Source organism: Monodon monoceros, unplaced genomic scaffold, assembly GCF_005190385.1.
Source record: "Monodon monoceros isolate NGI ecotype Baffin Bay Population unplaced genomic scaffold, NGI_Narwhal_1 Super_Scaffold_13, whole genome shotgun sequence".
NCBI classification, from domain to species: Eukaryota; Metazoa; Chordata; class Mammalia; order Artiodactyla; family Monodontidae; genus Monodon; species Monodon monoceros.
In genome coordinates, this window is record NW_021703769.1 from 57231236 (window position 1) to 57249596 (window position 18361).

The window sequence follows — 18361 nt, forward strand, 5'->3', positions numbered from 1 at the left end:
AGAGAAGGACAAATATCCTGTGATATTGCTTATATGTGGAATCTAAAAATGTGGTACAAATGAACTTATTAATGAAACAGAAATAGTCACAGATGTAGAAAAGAATCTTATGGTTACCAGTGGGGAAGGGGAGGGAGGGATAAATTGGGAGATTGGGATTGACATATACACACTACTATATCTAAAATAGATAATTAATAAGGACCTACTGTATAGCATATGGAACTCTACTCAATATTCTGTAATGACCTATATGGGAAAAGAATCTAAAAAAGAGTGGATATATGTATATGTATAACTGTATAACTGACTCACTTTGCTGTACAGCAGAAAAGTAACACAACATTGTAAATCAACTATACTCCAATAAAAATTTTAAAAACAAAGTTTCATTCATGAAAAAAGGACTCCCCAGACACACACACACGCACATATATTCATATTATATGGAATTTTAAAATATATTATTTATAATATTATGTCATATGTAAAATTTACAAAAAATCCAAAGCCCTATGGAGTTGTCACCCTCATACACTACATGTTTGCAAGCATGACAGAAGCCATTTATTCAACTAAGCAATGTATTTTTTTCTCTAATTTTAAGTGACAGTATTCGGCTTAGTATTCTTAAGTACACATCAGCAGTTTAAACCAAAGTGCCTCTGAGCCCAAATCAGCCACATGCATCAGAACTGTGAGCATCTGGAAACGCAGCCACGTGTTTCAGGAGCGAGGCTGTCACAGGTGAGGGGGCCTTACCTTCACAGACCAGAAGTCGAAGGACAGGAGGAGAAGCACGGTGACAAAACAGCCCACGAAGCTTCTGCTGAACCAGTCACAGCCCACGTAGGTGATGATGGCACTTACTCGGAAAAACAGGTGGAAAAACGTGGCCACCGGGTGCCTAGGAAAGAACCCAGAGCCCCCTCACTCCAGGGCCCAAAGGGCAGTGGCTGAACTCACTCTGTGGTTTCCATGTCCCACATGTTCCGCATACATTTAAACCCAAACTCATTCAGGCTGCAGCGCTAACCTAGAAGGCTCGAAACAATCCTCATCGCACCAGCATTTTTTCCCCACCCTCTTAAAGAATCCAGTACTTTCCCCTAATTTGACTCCAAATATCACTTGCCCTGTTTGCAAATGGGTCACCTTTGACGTGAACTGTGTCGGTGACATTGATCACCACCTTCCTGCCTAGCAGCGACAGTGACCAATTCCCCAAAGGGAAATGCTGGGTTATTCCGCCAGTGACTGAACAGCGCGGCCATGTGCAGCCCACGGGTGCAGAAGCCTCACATCAGCGGGGGCCTCGTGTTCCTGATGGAGGGAAGCGAGCACGACATGCACAAGTCGGCGCCAACCCCTGGCCACTTGTGATGAGCTGCATTTCAACGCTGGAGCCAGAAAGCAGCTGTGCGCAAGGAGGAGGGGGTGGGGGAGGGATGGGCTGGGAGTTGGGGATTAGCAGATGCAAACTATTATATATAGGATGGATCAACAAGTCCTACTGTATAGCACAGGGAACTATATTCAATATCCTGTAATAAACAATAATGGAAAACCAATATGAAAAAGAATGTATATAGGGACTTCCCTGGTGGTCCAGTGGTTAAGAATCTGCCTTCCAACGCAGAGGACACTGGTTCCATCCCTGGTTGGGGAACTAAGATCCCACATGCCACGGGGCAACTAAGCCCGTGTGCCGAACTACTGAGCCCTTGCACCTCAACTAGAGAGAAGCCCGCGCACCACAACGAAGAGCCCGAGCACCGCAGCTAAGACCCGATGCAGCCAAAAAATAAAAATAAAATAATAAGAATTTTTTAAAATCATTATTAAAAATGTTTATATATGTATAACTGAGTCACTCTGCTGTACAGCAGTAATTAACAACATTGTAAATCAACTATAATAAAAATTTTTTTAAAAAACTTCTATACAATTAAAAAGAAACTATCTTTAAATAAAATGAAAAGCAACCGTGCGAGCCCCATGACGGGTGGCAATACACTGCTGGGCGGGGAGGGCAGGTGACTCTACTCAGCAAACCTCACCTAGTAGTGCCAGATCCGATATCTTGACGGGAAGCCAGAAACCCAGACTTTTCATGGGAAATCAGATTTTTACACAAAGGTCACTAATTATGTTAACAAAATGCCACAGGCTGTGTTGCACACTGGCCTGTGAGCCGCAGGCTTGCCACATCGGGGGGAGCAAAGGTAGCCAGCAGGCCTGTGGGGGACAAGCCTGCTTGACCTTCCAAGAAGGAAGGTGGTCAGGGTAAGCACCCAGGAGGCTCCTATAGAACCGTGGGTTTCTGACACCCAAGGGAGCGTCAGCTAAGATTCAGAGGCAGGATGTGTAATGACATCTGCATTTACTCCTCATGTTCTAAAGGAAGAAGGGGCTGTGCCAGAACCCCAGCTGTCCTCCAGAACGTTCTCACCTGTGCCTTTCAGATGCTGAGCTCTCCTGGTGACCGTACCTGGCATTTAAGAATTAGACATGATCACGTAGCACTTCCAAACCTGGAATGTTCCAGAAGTTAAGACTCTTGGGAGTCTCTTATACCCTTTTCACCTTAAACCTTATTGAGGATCTTTCAACTAATTGTCTAAGTACAATTTTGCCCCCTTCACTCCAAGATAAATGAGTCCTCTTCCAATAACTGAACATCCTTCGAGGGCAGAGACCATGTTTTCAATAGTTTTATATCCCCCAGAGCACCTGGCATTAGGATTCTCAGCAAATATTTGTTGTGTTGAACCTTCCTCATAATCCAGTCCCTTCAGGCTCACTGGGGACATCTGTCCTTTTTGTAGAACAGCAGTCCCCAACCTTTTTGGCACCAGGGACAGATTTCATGGAAGACAATGTTTCCGTGGACGAGGTGGGGGTGGGGTGTGCTGGGTGGGAGAATGGTTCGGGCGGTAATGCGAGCGATGGGGCGCGAGCGGCAGATGAAGCCTCGCTCGCTCCCCTGTGGCTGTGCGGCCTGGTTCCTAACAGGCCACGGACTGGTACCGGTCTGTGGCCTGGGGGTTGGGGACCTCTGTTGTAGAACAATACAGACTTAAAAGGTTTACAAGAGACCCAAGTGTGCGCTGATCCAGGGTGAAACCTGGAAGTTATGCATTCAAATAAATCCCCTGCCCACCCACTGGTTTTCTATTTTTGACTGTGGTTTCCTGAAATAAAATGCAGGAAAAATTCCACCTGTTGGAAGGTTCTGTTTATTTAGTTGAGTCCTGGTTGACTGTTTCCGTAACTTGAATGGAAGGTATTATTATTGTTGTTTTTGCTGTTGTTATAATTATCCAAAGCAAGTAGAAAAGGATGCCCGTTGTACTTCCAAACATTGTTTTGATCCTGTTTTACGCGGGTTGTTCTCTGGGCAACCCTCCAAACCCTCACTCTGTCCACCTCTGCAGTTTGCCCAGCCTGTGCCCCACCGCTAACATGGATGTGGTCTCAGATCAGCTTTCTAGTTTGGAGAGTTTTGAAGGCCATGGCTTGAGCCTGCCCACCCTTCCCTGACATGGGGTCCTCCGTCCCCCCCAGCCTTTTCTCCTGCCACTTCCGCAGCCATGGAGCACACATGCGCCGACAGTCGCCTCCACCTCTCAATGCCACCGGCTTCCAACTCCCCCCTCCCAGGCATCCACCTGGTCACCCCCTTGAGAGGCAAACAGTACAGAGGTGCCTGACTGCCAGGGTCCAAATCCCGGCTCCAACCTCTGAGTAGCTCCTCGGCTGTCCCTAAGCTACGGAACCTCTCACCGCCTCAGTCTCCACTTCTGTAAAATGGGAATGCCCACAGGAGCCACTGCCGAGGGTATTCGATTAAAAAGATCAAGTGAAGGTAGCAGGTACGTAATGCCTGAAACACACACCATGCTCAGTCGTTGTGAACAGCTGACAGTCTCACTGTCACTCAAAACTGTTCCAAGGAGCCAAACTGTAAAATTCCCCCTCTGACCACAACCTTCTCTCTCTCACTCCCCAGGGGCTGACTTTTCAACTGTGCAGGGATTCCCCAAGACTCCTGATCTCCCCATATTCCCCCAGCCCCTCCACTTTCACCAAGGAAACTTCCTTATCCTCAACGGGAGTATTTTCTGGTATCCATCTCGCGCCCTCCACCCGCCAGGCAGAAGCCTGTTATCTCAAGAGGAAGAGGAGAGAATGACTGATGGAGAAAGGAGAAATGAGATCACCTAAGTCAAGGTGGGGAGGGTCTAGCTGGGCTTCTGTTTAAATTTAAATCCACTTTCACAGTTCTGGGCCCAGGACATGCCTTGTCCCCCACCTTGGAGGGAAACCCAGTAGGTTCTCATGGAATGTGCTTGAAAGTTACCCGAGGAGGCCTTAAAATGCACGCAACACTGCCCTGGACCCGGGACAGGCAGATTCAGATTTGGAGTGGGGCCTGGACATGAACTTTGCAAAGGAAAAGCACTGTTCTACCCTGGATTCACAAACTCCAGCCCAAGGGCCAAATCTGGCCCACTTCCTATTTCTGTAAATAAAGTTTTATTAGAACGCAGCCATGCTCACTCAATCGCTGGCAAAGCCGAAAATATTTACCCAGAACTTGTGCCAATCCCTGCTCTGGATGGGCAAGAAGAATTTGGTGATAAAATTAGGCTCCATTCAAAACAAACCAAAATGAAGCAAACTGTCACTAACGGCCTCTTCTCTCCACCCGCACCCCCAAAAAATCCCCTTTCCAAAGCTGCAGGGTGGGAGCTGCCTGACTGGCAGAAACAATGGATTGTGCTAGAGGTCAGAGCAGTGTTATCTCTGGGGATGGTAGAGGGCCAGCAACTGGGAAGGCGCACAAGGGGGCTCCCAATGCTGGAGATGCTCCGCATCTTGACCTGTGTGGGCATGTGTATAAAAATTCATCCAACTGTACATTTGGGATTAGTGCACTTTACTGTATGTATGCTACACCTCAATAAAAATTCTGATTGAAGCCATTGACCAAAGAAGAATCTCTGCAAGTCACCCTAAAATTTCTACATGAGCTACAGCCCAGCAACTGCACTCCTATTTACCCAAATGAGTTGAAAACTTACATCCGCACAAAAACCAGCACACAGATGTTTCTAGCACCTTTAGTCATAATTGCCCCAGATTGGAACCGACTAAGATGTCCTTCAGTAGGTGAATGGATACATCATAGTACATCCACACAATGGAACATTATTCAGCGCGAAAAAGTAATGAGCTCCCAAGCCATGAAAAGACATGGAGGAACCTTAATGCATATTACACAGTAAAAGAAGCCAGGCTGAAAAGACTACATACTGTATGATTCTAACTCTATGACATTTTGGAAAAGACTTAGCTATAGAGATAGTAAAAAGGTCAGTGGTTGCCAGGGGTTAGGGGAGAGGGAGGATGAATAATTGGAGCCCAGGGGATGTTTAGGGCAGTGAAACTAGTCTGCACGATACTGTATTATACATTTGTCAAAGCCTGTGGAAGGTACAGTACCAAGAGTGAACCCTGAATGATGGAAACTATGGACTTTAGTTAATAATAATGTACTGGTTCATCATAACAAATGGATGACACTAATGCAAGATGTTAATAATAGGGGGAACTTTGCGGTGGGGAGGGGCTTATGGGAATTCTCTGTACAAAAAATGGACACAGTTTGGGCGCGGTGCCCTGTCTAGACAGAGTAAAGTCGGTGGTGGGCGTGGGGAGGACTGCATCCCACAGGCACCATACGCATCCCCCTTCCCACAAACTTCTAAAGCGCGTTTGATTTGGGGCCGGGTGGGGGAAGGTTGATTTAATCCTCAATTCAGCAGTGATCTAATAGTCTCTTTAAAAGTTGCCCTTTATTGGTTTCAAATACTTTGAAGACTGACTTCCTCATCAGACGTCCTATTTTAAATTCTCTTTCAGACACTCTGCAAAGCCTTATGCTTTTCACTGTGGCAAAGGTCTGAGGAAAGATGGTATCTTTTCTCCTTGCTTCACTTTGCTATGAAAATAGCATCTGAGATGATGTCTAGAATTTGTTTCAAGATAATCCGGGGGTGGGGAGTGGATGGGGGTGAAGACGAAACAGGCTGGTCACGTGCTGATCATGACTGAGCAGGGCAAAGGGAATACCAGGGTCATTGTTCTCTGTACTTTTATGTAAATTTGAATTAAAAAATAGAAAAACAAAGAAATGATCAGAGGCAGCCTCAACTTTGCATTGAGGCAAGACACGTTTCAGAAAAAAACAAGCCCATTGATATTCTGGGGGCCATCTGTGGTCCAAATAAAAATAAATTCAGACCTAAAAATCCCCAGTTGAGTAATTGGCCATTACAGTTGAATGTGTGAGAAAATTCCAGAAAGCAGGTCCTTTCGTCTGGGCTTACCAGTCCCTATGCAAAAAAAAGGGCCACCACTCTCTGTGGAGTAAAAATGCCCACTCTGGCCCCTACCTGGACAGTGGGTACAGTGAAAGCCAGAGAACCCTGATCCACATTCATGCTCCATCCTTGCTGCATACATGGTCCTGGACAGGGCACTAAACCACTCAGAGCCTCAGTTTACTCATCTATAAAATGGGAGAGTTACATTTAACCTCAGATGTCCAAGGCTTCTGAGATGAAAAATACCTACGATGCCAGACCAGAGGGGGCCTCAGGTCGCTGTGGTTAATATCACTCTATTTATTGTTTGATTCATTCATGGTCGAGATTTTTGAGAACAGGAGAAAGTGAGAAAAAGCCTCGGCAGGTGATGATCTTTTTGGATGTCTTCCGTTAGATGTTTTTCCCTGTTGTTGAAAAGAAGTAGGATGCTGCTATTTATTTCTTCAGCCCCGACACCCACTTAGAGTCAGGTGGCTCTTCTGCTAACAGCAGCGTAACACCAGGAAGACGTGGGAGGAAGGGGACTCCGAGGTGTGACGGAGAGACAGCTAAGACCACATCTGCCCAGCCCTCGGCCCATCCACCTGCTTCCCACGTGCCCCGGAGCTTGTTAGAAATGCAGGATCAGCAGCCCCACCCCAGGCCCCCTGAGCCCGAATCTTCATTTTAACAAGACCCCAGGTGATCTGTATGCTCACTGCCATCCAGGAGCCCTCCTTTGTTCCATTTTCAAGATAAACTCAGTTCGGGGAACAAAGCAGGAAGGAAGGAAACCACACCCAAAAAAGCAGAGGACCCTATGAGCCCTTCAGAAACCGTGTGGGCCTGGCTAACCCAGGGCGTGCACCATGGGGGCTGGACTGTTCTTCTCTAGAATGCTCCAGATGCAACAATAGCTCCGTCATCCTTCAGACTCCAACTTCTTGCTTCAAATGACAGCACATCCTCCTCCTCCCCCGACATCTGGGCCCGGGACGGGCAGGTTTAAGGCTGTGGGGATGTCTGAGCAGGTGCTGATTGCTAAGTCCTCATAGCTTTGATTCAAAGGTCAGCACAATAGAGGTTTGAGTGTGGAAGTGAATAAAAGAACAGACTTCCCTCTGGTCACTAAGTCTTCCCTCTAGTTTCTGTTCTTTCTTTCTTTTTAGAGAGACACCCCAACTTTATTGGCTGGGTATGCGTGGCAGCAAAACACCGGCAAAATGTCAGCGGGCCCCTGGCCGCTCGGCCCTGGATGGGCCCTGTGCAAGCACCCTCACCTCTCCCCTGGGGGCACCCAGGCCAACTCCCCTACCTCCACCCCAGCTACTGCTCACTGCCCCCTGCTGCTGCTGCTGGAACCATGGGCCAAATTCCTTAAAGACCCAGAGTTTTCAGAAGAAATGGGAAAACAAAAGAGCTGAAAACAAGCCTTCAAACAAAAACGTGTACACGCACGTCCACGGCAGCAACATTCACCATCACCGAAAGGTGGAAACCACCCAAATGTCCATCAGCGGACAGGCAGATGAGCAAAACGTGGCCTGTCCACGCAATGGGGTGTCACTCAGCCATAAAAAGGAATGAAGCACAGATACCTGCTACAATGTGGGCGAACCTTGAAAACCTTAGGCTCAGGGAAAGAAGCCAGACACGAAAGCACAGATACTGTATGATTCCACTTAACCTAAGCTACCCAGAAAAGGCAAATTCATAGAGACAGAAAGTAGAATAGAGGCTACTGGGGGCTGGTGGGAGGAGGAAATGGGGAGTGATTGCTCCATGGACACAAGCTCTCAGTTTAGGGTGACGAAGCGGTTCTAGAGATGGATGGTGGTGACGGTGACACAACAGCGTGAATGGACTTGTTGCCACTGAGTTGAAAATGGTTAAAATGGTAGATTTTTTTCCTATGTATATTTAACCACAACTAAAAAAAAAAAAAACCATGAAAAGAATTATTGGAGTACTGATGCATGCGACAACATGGAGGAACCTTGAAAACATACTAAGTGAAAGAAGCCAGACATAAAAGGTCCCATATTGTAGGATTCCATTCTTGAAATGTCCAGAATAGGCCAGTTCACAGAGGCAGAAAGCAGATTACTGGTTGCCGGGGGCTTGTGGGAACAGGGAGCAACTGTTAATAGCTATGGGGTTTCCTTTTGGGGTGATAAAAATACTCTGGAATGGAATAGTGATGATGGTTGTATAACACTGTGAATGTCCTAAATGCCATTGAATCGTTCACTCTAAAATGGTTAAGGGACTTCCCAGCGGACCGGTGTTTAGGACTCAGCACTTTCACTGCCAAGGGCCCAGGTTTGATCCCTGGTTAGGGAACTAGGATCTCACAAGCCACGCGACGCAGCCAAAAAAATGAATACATAAAATAAAATGGTTAAAAACGTCACTTTGACGCTATGTGTATTTTACAATTTAAAAGAGAGAAGAAATGGCGGGAGAAAAGACGCGGCCTTCACTGGCTCTCCTTTAGAGAGAGGGGTTGGGCGGTGAGTAAAAGGTCCTGGGTACAAGTTCAGAGACAAATTAGCAGATTCAAATCCCAGCTCCACCACTGAGGACCTGTGTGACCTTGAGCAAGTGACTTAACCTCGCTGTGTGTCAGTTTCCTCATCTATAAAATGGGATAATAAGAGTCAGGGATGCTGAGTTGCACAACACCAGGGGGCATCATTCAATCATAGTCAGTGTGAATCGTGTTCCCTGGAGTAGTGCAGTGCACACATTGGGAAGTACCGAGTGCACGGAGCTGCCCGGAAGATTACATGAGAATCATAATGTACATAAAGGGCTTGGGATACTGCCTGGTGGGCAGTGAGAGTTCAATACCAACTATGAAGAGAAATAATTGTGCGTTTGCCCTGGGGGCTAATCATTCCGCCACCTTCCTGTTATATAATGCAGTGCTTCTCCACATACAAACCACCCGGCTCTCTTGTTAAATGCAGACGCTGATTCAGGAGGTCTGGGATGGGGCCTGAGATGCATTTTAATGAGCACCCAGGTGATGCTGATGTTGCAGGTCCATGGACCACCCTCAGAGTAGCAGGGAACAGGGGAAAGCAGTCACTGCTGTATCCATTTCCCAGGGCTGTTGTAACAATGCACACCAAACTGGGCAACTTAAAACACCAAAATCACGTTGTCTTAAAACCTGCCTTTTTCGCTGTGCTCAAAAAAACAAAGCAAAACAAAACAAACACCAAAATCTCTGTCTGCAGGATTGGTTCCTTCTGGGGGATAATCTATCCCAGGACTCTCTCCTACCTTCTGATGACAACTGGCACCCTTGGCCTTCCTTGGCTTGTAGCTGCATCACTTCAACCTCTGCCTGTGTTGTCTCATGGCCTTCTCCAAGTGTTTGTCTTCACATGGCCATCTTTTTATAACGACACCAGTCATATAGGACTAGGGGCCCACCCTACTCCAGGATGACCTCATCTTAACTAATTACATCTGCAAAACCCCTATTTCCAAATGAAGTCACGTTTTGAGGTACTGCAGGTTAGGACGTCCATATATCTCTTTTGGGGAGGATACAAGTCAACCCATAACACCCGCCTGGGGACAAATGAGCCCAAAGAAAATAAGCGAGGTTGGAAAGGGACAGAGAGCCATTCTGCAGATGAGTCGGGAGCTCAGGGAGGTGAAGTGAACTGCCCCAGGGTCAGAGCAAAGAAGCAATTGCCCAGGTGATGCGCTGCTGGAATCAGGTGCATGCTCTGCTCTCCAGCTGCAGGCCCTGGAGGGAACTGCCTGCCCATGGAAGGAGCATCTTTCCTGATTTGCACGGAGGAGGCGCATTATGGGCTAGCAGCTGCTCTGAGTGGCAGAATCAGCCACACTCAATCTCAGCCCGGAGTTTCATAGCTGCCCCTCCTGTTGGCTGCCCCGAGGAACTGCAGGTCAACTGAAAGGGACCCGTGCTTGGTGACAACAGTGAATCCCCAAAATACGTCCACTAAGAGATGCTGTCAGCCCTGCTTGATGCACTTCCTAGCCACAGAGCCAGACAGCTGGCACAGGAGAGGAAACCAGACCGTGGCTTCTAAACTCCATTCTCCAAAGGAGCCAGGGCTGCTTGGAGAAATGGCGATTCCAGGCCATCCCAGCTTGATGAGGCTGGGACATCGGAACATCCCAGGTTGCAAGGAAGCTGTCAAAGACCATGAGAGCCAGGTCAAGAGACTCAGCGGCCAATGGGTAGAGCCTCCCACCGGCCAAAGATGGAACAACTTGAGCAGCAATAAGAATGTTGTAGCCCGTGAGTCATGTGATACTTAATCAAAACCCTCAGTGGTCACTTATGAGGGATGCTGGGGAACAAACTCATCACTTGAAAGCGGAAAAATGAAGAGCAAGCATCAAACGTTTATTATGTCTTTTCTCTGTAAAGTGTATCTTGCAATGACTAAATATTTGAAGAGGGGGAGTTTCTCGTTCTGGATTCCTTCGGCTTACAAACGGAGACAGAATGATAGCGTTAGAATGCCACCATGCTGAAGCCCCTAATGCATTCAAGAGAAGCAGCTGAGGACAACCAGGCATTGGGAGCCCCTGATGGAAGAACTCACCCCCTCCTTTGAAGTCAGCTGTGCCCCCAAAATATCACACCTGAATCTCACCAAGCTCAAGAAACATAGGCAACAAAGGCAAAGATTAAAGGACACATCAGGGTTGCAATCAGCAATTTTCCAGACTGTGAGAAGCTCAACAGAACAACAAATCAATTGCAAAGGGGGAAAAAAATGAGAGAGAGCAAGGAGAGGACTGGGAAATCTACAGATGAAAAGGGACCTAAGATATCCAGCCACCAACTGCAAAATGTGGAAGATATTCAATTGTGGTTCCAACAAATAATAAAGTTATGAGACAATCAAGGGAATTTGGACCCTGGGTATTTCTTGATTGAAATATCATGGGAATTGTTAACCATTTTTAAAGTGAGAAAATGCTATTGTGGTTTTGCTTTTAAAAACCAATTCTTGTCTTTTAGAGATAACATCACAATATTTATGTTTGGAGTGATGTAATGTCTGGGGTTTGTTTCAAAATAATCAGGGGGAGGGGGAGAGGCAGGGTATAAATGAAAGAAGATTGTTCAGGAGTTGATCATTTCTGAAGCTGTGTGATGGCCACATGGGGCTCATTTATATTATTCTATTTGGTATACATTTGGAACTCTTTAATAATTTTTTTTTAAGGAAGCAGACTACTGCCTTTCAAATTCCAGTTCTGTCATTTACTGTGTGACCTTAGACCAGTGACTCAAACTTTCTTGTTCAGTTTCCTCACCTGTAAAATGGGGATAATCACACCTACTTAACATCAGGGCCTGGAGTACAGTGGGCACTCTGTAGGCACACATGCATTTGTTCCTTTTTTGGGCTGGGATCTGTAAGTAGCCAGCCTCTGAATTGGCCCCCATGATCCCGACCTCCTGGCATTTATACCCTTGTACAGTCCCCTCCAACAATGAATCACTGGGGCTGGTCTGCATGACTGATAGTACACATTAGAAGTAATTGTTTATCATACCTGATATTAGGTCATAAAAGACACTGTGGCTTCTGTCTTGGTCACTCTCTTTTGCTGTCTCCCTTGCTCTCCCTGGGGGAAACCAGCTGCCACGTTGGGAGCAGCCCTATGGAGAGGTCCACATGTCTAAGAAACTGAGGCCTCCAGCCAACAGCCACATGAGGGAGCCCTCTTGGAAGCAGCTCCTCCTGCCCCAGTCAGGCCTTAATATGACAGCAGCCTCATGAGACCCTGAGACAGAACTACCCAGCTAAGCTGCCCCAGTTTCCTGAGCTTCAGGCACAGTGTGAGATCATAAATGTTTGTTGTCTGAAGCTGCTAAGTTTGGGGTAACTTGTTATACAGCAGTAGCTAACACATACAGGCTCTAATGTTGAAGAGTTTAAACTCTGTATAATCCACATTATGTTTTGTCCGGTGGTTTCAAAGGGCAGAAAGGGCAACGAGAGTCAGCTTCCTCCAAGAATCCGGGTGATAAAATGAAGAGTTGCAGTCTTACTTGAAGACAGCTGGTGGTGGGGGGAGATCACGAGGGCAGCTGCAGTTACGCTCACCTCTTTTAAACAGGAGACTCAGAGTTATTAACTGAGGGCGAGAAAAAAAGCAGAGAGGCCAACGACTGATTTTTCCAGAAGGTCAGAGCAGAAGTCAGCCAGCAGGAAGGCACTTAGAGCAGGTGGTACCTCAGGGAGGTTGAAGGAGGTAAGAAACCTGTATTCCTGTTTGTCGTCCCCCTCACTGTGAGTGAGATGCTTTTTTTTTTTTTTTTTTTTTTTTTTGCAGAGAGTAGAATTCACCTATTTAATGTGCTTTAGCTACTAGATTCTGCTCAACAGTGGGCAGGATCTGAAGTCATCAAATACCCTTAAGTGAGGTTGGGTCTGTAATCTGGCTCTTGGGAGCACTGGTTTCCTCATCTGCTAAATAGAATCCTGTCTTTCCTGCATTTTTATTTTTGGCCATTTTAAATTTTAAAAAAAATTTATTTATTTTCCTTATTTTTTTGGCTGTGTCAGTTCTTAGTTGCAGCACATGAGATCTTCGTTGAGGCGCCGGGCTCCAGGGCACGTAGGCTCTGTAGTTGTGGCGCGTGGGCTCCAGAGCACGTGGGCTCTGTAGTTTGCAGCACACAGGCTCTCTCGTTGAGGTGCATGAACTCAATAGTTGTGGCATACGGGCTTAGTTGCCCAGCGGCATGTGGGATCTTGCTTCCCTGACCAGGGATCAAACCCGCGTCCTCTGAATTAGAAGGCGGATTCTTTACCATTGGACCACCAGGGAAGTCCCTTTTTTGACCATTTTAATGTGTCTGGAATCAGGATGCATCCACTAAAGGATGCAAATATTAATATGGTATTTACTCCCCACCCTCAAGAGCTATAACTGAACCAGTGTACCTTCAAATGATAGCATCTTATGCAAACTATTATACATAGAATAGATAAACAATAAGGTCCTACTGTATAGCACAGGGAACTATATTCAATATTATCCTGTGATAAACTATAATGGAAAAGAATACGAAAACGAATGTGTATATATATATACATACATGTATAACGGAATCACTTTGCTACACAGCAGAAATTAACACAACGTTGTAAATCAACTATATGTCAATCAAATAATTTTTTTTAAATGATAGCATCTTAGAAACAAAGAGCCTTACAGGTTATTTACTGAGAGAATTGAATAAAATCATATTAATTCATTTAGCAAACACTGTGGGAGCCTCATTAAACTAGTTTTTCTTCTTTAGAACAGCCTGTGACACTTTAAAAAATATCTGTGTTTGCTGGCAACAAAAGGATGTTCCAGATGCAGTCTGACCAGTTTCTGCCTCAAGATTTGGAAGTGGCTCCTCTCTAAGGAGCCTGGGTTCTTTGAGCAGCAAAATGCAGGTAAGATGTGGTGGAGGGCAAAAAAAGTGCCAAGTCTGGGCCACCTTTAGTAGTGACAGAGCTTGAAAAAAAGGCCTTTTAGAACACAACATCATTTCTGCAGCATTTCTGCCAAAAATCATGACCTGGATCTAGTCATGAATAATATAAGACAGACCCAAGTTCAGGTACATTCCTCAAAATAGCAAACCTTTACTCCTCAAAACTGTCCATGTCACGAAAGACAGAAAAAGGCAGAGAAAAGCTCAAGAATAACTAACTGGGACTTCTCTGGCAGTCCAGTGGTTAAGACACCACGCTTCCACTTCAGGGGGCGTGGGTTCAATCCCTGGTCAGTGAACTAAGATAACACATGCCATGCAGTGTGGCCAAAAAAAAAGAGTAACTAAATGCAATGGGTGATCCCAATTGGATCTTGAACTGGGAAAAAAAAAAATTACAATAAAAGACATGGGAACACGGACTGAAGATTAGGTAAGTGTCTCATTTTGAATCACTGTCCTCTGTTTATGTAAGAGAATATCCTGTTCGTAGAATACACATTGAAGGATTCAGGAGGAAGTGAGCATTATATGTTCATTTTACTCTTAAACACTTCATAAAATAAACACACACACAGCAAAGTGTTAACAATAGCTGAATCAAGGTAAAGGACACGTCTCAGTTCTTTGTACTATTCTTGCTACTTTCCTGTAAGTTTGATATTATTTCAAAGTAAAAAGTTTTTTAAGTCGTTTTAAGGACATTGCTTCCAAACATTATTTTCCAATTTAACATATTTTGTTGCTATATTTTACAATTCTTTCATCTGGGGTCTCATCAACCACTAAATTTTCCCATCACCCTGAAAGCAGTAAGTTTTGTAATTGCCGTGCATGTGTGTTTATCGTTTGCAGGATAATTCGATATTCAAAATGATGACTAAGGGCTTCCCTGGTGGCGCAGTGGTTGAGAGTCCGCCTGTCGATGCAGGGGACACGGGTTTGTGCCCCGGTCCGGGAAGATCCCACGTGCCACGGAGCGGCTGGTCCCGTGAGCCATGGCCACTGAGCCTGTGCGTCCGGAGCCTGTGCTCCGCAACGGGAGAGGCCCGCGTACCGCAAAAACAAAAAACAAAACAAAACAAAAAAAACAAAACAAAATGATGCCTAAAATGGAAATTGCAGTTTAAATTGTCCAACAACATAAAATTAAGTTCATAGTCAACTTAATTATAGATGCTTTAAACTGATTTTCAAAATTGCTTAAGAAATAAGGCAGTTTGAGAAATTGGGCCTAGAGCAACGGCGCCACGTTTATTGAACACCTATTATTTACCAAGCACCATGCCAGATCCAAGCGAAGTACAGTGAACCAAATGCACCAAGTCCTGCCCTCATGAACATCACTGGGGTGGGGGGCATGCGGGGGAGGGAAGCAAAGAAGCAAATGGGAAATTTTTTTTTCCCAACATCTTTACTGGAGTATAATTGCTTTACAATGGTGTGTTAGTTTCTGATGTATCACAAAGTGAATCAGCTATACATATACATATATCCCCATATCCCCTCCCTCTTGCATTTCCACCCTCCTTATCCCACCCCTCTAGGTGGCCACAGAGCACCGAGCTGATCGCCCTGTGCTATGTGGCTGCTTCCCACTAGCTATCAATTTTACATTTGGTAGCGTATATATGTCCATGCCACTCTCTCACTTCATCCCAGCTTACCCTTCCCCCTCCCCGTGTCAAGTCCATTCTCTACGTCTGCGTCTTTATTCCTGTCCTGCCCCTAGGTTCATCAGAACCTTTTTCCTTTTTTTTTTAGATTCCATATATGTGTTAGCATACGGTATTTGTTTTTCTCTTTCTGACTTACTTCACTCTGTATGACAGACTCTAGGTCTATCCACCTCACTACAAATAACTCAATTTCGTTTCTTTTTATGGCTGAGTAATATTCCATTGTATATATGTGCAAATGGGCAATTTCAACTCAGTCTGAAAGGTGTCATTAATGGGGTAAGCAGAGTCACGATCAAAATATTCAACATGGCATGGCCACTATCCTGTCAGAATGGACAGTGGTGCAGGGTGCCCCCAGCTGCCCCTGCTATTCCAGGTGCTAATCCTTTAGTTATGAGGGCAGGGTATCCACAAGGCTCTTGGCTATTTCGTGACATTTTAGCAAACCCAAGAGGTGGACACAACAGCTGGCCACCAGGCTGGGGGCACTTGGGGCTGACAGGAAGGGCACCTAGCTCAGAGTAGGGGATGGTTCTTAGTGATGAGGATGAAGATCTAAAGGACATGGGGTTTCTTTTGCAGGTGATGAAAACATTCTGGAATTAGACAGTAATGATGGTTGCACAACCTCTGGAATATACCAAAGGCCACTGAATTGTAGCCTTTAAAGGGGTAAATGCTATGGTATATGAATTATATCTCAATTAAAAATAAATGAATTTTTAAAAAATATTTTAAGATCAGGTTAAATTAGGAGTTTGGGATTAACATATACACACTACTATATATAAAATAGATAACTAATAAGGACCTACTGTATAGCACAGGGAACTCTACTCAATATTTTGTAATAACCTATAAGGGAAAAGAATCTGAAAAAGAATATATGTATATATATACACACACACATATACACACACACATATATATAGTATAACTGAATCACTTTGCTTTACACCTGAAACTAACACAACATTGTAAACCAACTATACTTCAATAAAAAATTTTTTTAATTTTTTAAAAAGATAATAGGGATTTGGACACACACACAAAATATTTTAAGATCTAAAGGACAAATTTAGGGAGCAGAGAGTGAAGCATATAAAAGGCCAGGGCATGAGCAGGAACACGGGGGCTCAGGGTAAGTGGGCTAGGATGGCCATGTACAGCCTGACCCCCAAGGCCGGGCTACTGCAAACAGGCCCCTCAATCAACTTCAAGAGGTTTGCGGAGAAAACTACAGTATTAGAAATTCCAACTCAAAGCTTCTTGCACCTCTGGAAAGCCTAGTAGAAATGCTATTGTTGGAGTATTGTTGTTTCTTCCCCATTGTCCTTGATGGGTGGCGATGGGGGTGCTGCAAACTCAGGTACTTAGAGGGCTGAGCTGGGGTAGGAAAAAAGTCAGCTCGTTGGGTGAGAGCTGGGGCTCACCCTGAAGGGACAGGTCCACCCTTCCAAATCTAACAGCCATTCACAAGAAGTCAGCAATCCAGAGTAAAGTTTAAAAAAAAAGATTTAATTGCATATTACTAAGTGAAAGAAGCCACTCTGAAAAAGCTGCATACTGTATGATTCCAACTATATGCCATTCTAGAAAAGGCAAAACTATGGTGGCAGTAAAAAGATCATGGATTAGGGTGGATGGAGGGAGTGAACAGGTTTTTGGGGGGCAGTGAAACTATTCTGTATGATACTGTGATGGTGGATACATGTTATTATATTTGTCCAAACCTATAGAAGGTACACCAAGAGTGAACCCTAATGTAAACTATGGACTTTGGGTGATGGGGACGTGTCAATGTAGGTTCATCAATTGTAGCAAATGTTTCCTCTGGCAGGGGATGTTGATAATGAGGGAAGCTATTTGTGGGAGGCGGGGAGGGGGGTATATGAGAAATCTCTGTACCTTCCCCTTAATTTTGCTGTGAACTTAAAACTGTTCCAAAAAAATAAGGTCTAAAGTATTTTTTTAATACTTTAAAATATTTAAATATTTTAATTTAATATGTTAAATATTTAAATGTAATATTTAAAAATAATACAACAAAAAATGTATCGAGGTGAAATTCACATCACATAAAATTAACCATTTTAAAGTGAAGAATTCAGTGGCATTTAATACTTCACACCGTTGTTCCAAAACATTTCCATCATTCCAAAGTAAAACCCCATACCAATTGGGCAGTTTCTCCCCATTTTTTCCTCTCCACAGCCCCTGGCAACCACCAATCTGCCTTCTGTCTCTGTGGCTCATCTACTCTGAGAAAGTCAGATTGCTAATGTGACCTGTTCCAATATTTAAATATAAATTCACAGTCACTTAAAATACCTCCATGGCCCAAAAGAGTATGTCTGAGGCTTGGAGGCTTGGAGTCAGTCGGCTGACTGTCCCTTTGCACTTCCTATTCTAAAGTATTTTACGATCTGCGGGGGAGATACATCTGTACTGTAATGCCAGAAAAAATAAGGATCCATTAACACGATCTCTGGCTGCTTCTGAGTCATTCTGGAAGCCTCCTTACTCCTGTAATGAGTCAGGAGTGAGTCATTGGTCGTGGAACACCCAAGGCTGAGCCCCTGTGTGAAGAGAATTTCCTTAGGGCTGGAGTAGGGCCAGACCCAGGCCTTTCCCCTTGGATTCCAACCCGAATTTATTGAGCTGGTCTTTACTGAGGAAACGTCATTGGCATCACTTGCCAGGATATATAGCTGAGCCTTGTATCAACACCAAACCCCACTCCAATGAAGGTGAACACACACACACACACACACACACACACACACACACACACACACACA

General features: G+C 44.9%; 1 protein-coding gene across 1 annotated transcript in view; it reads right to left on the reverse strand.

Annotated features, from left to right (window-relative positions):
- Nucleotides 1-18361, reverse strand: part of TVP23A (trans-golgi network vesicle protein 23 homolog A) — a 41572-nt gene that overhangs the window by 4062 nt on the left and 19149 nt on the right. Inside the window, exon 5 of the mRNA XM_029220848.1 lies at nt 763-907. Coding sequence (XP_029076681.1) covers nt 763-907 — 145 coding nt within the window. The remainder of the gene's footprint in view (nt 1-762; nt 908-18361) is intronic.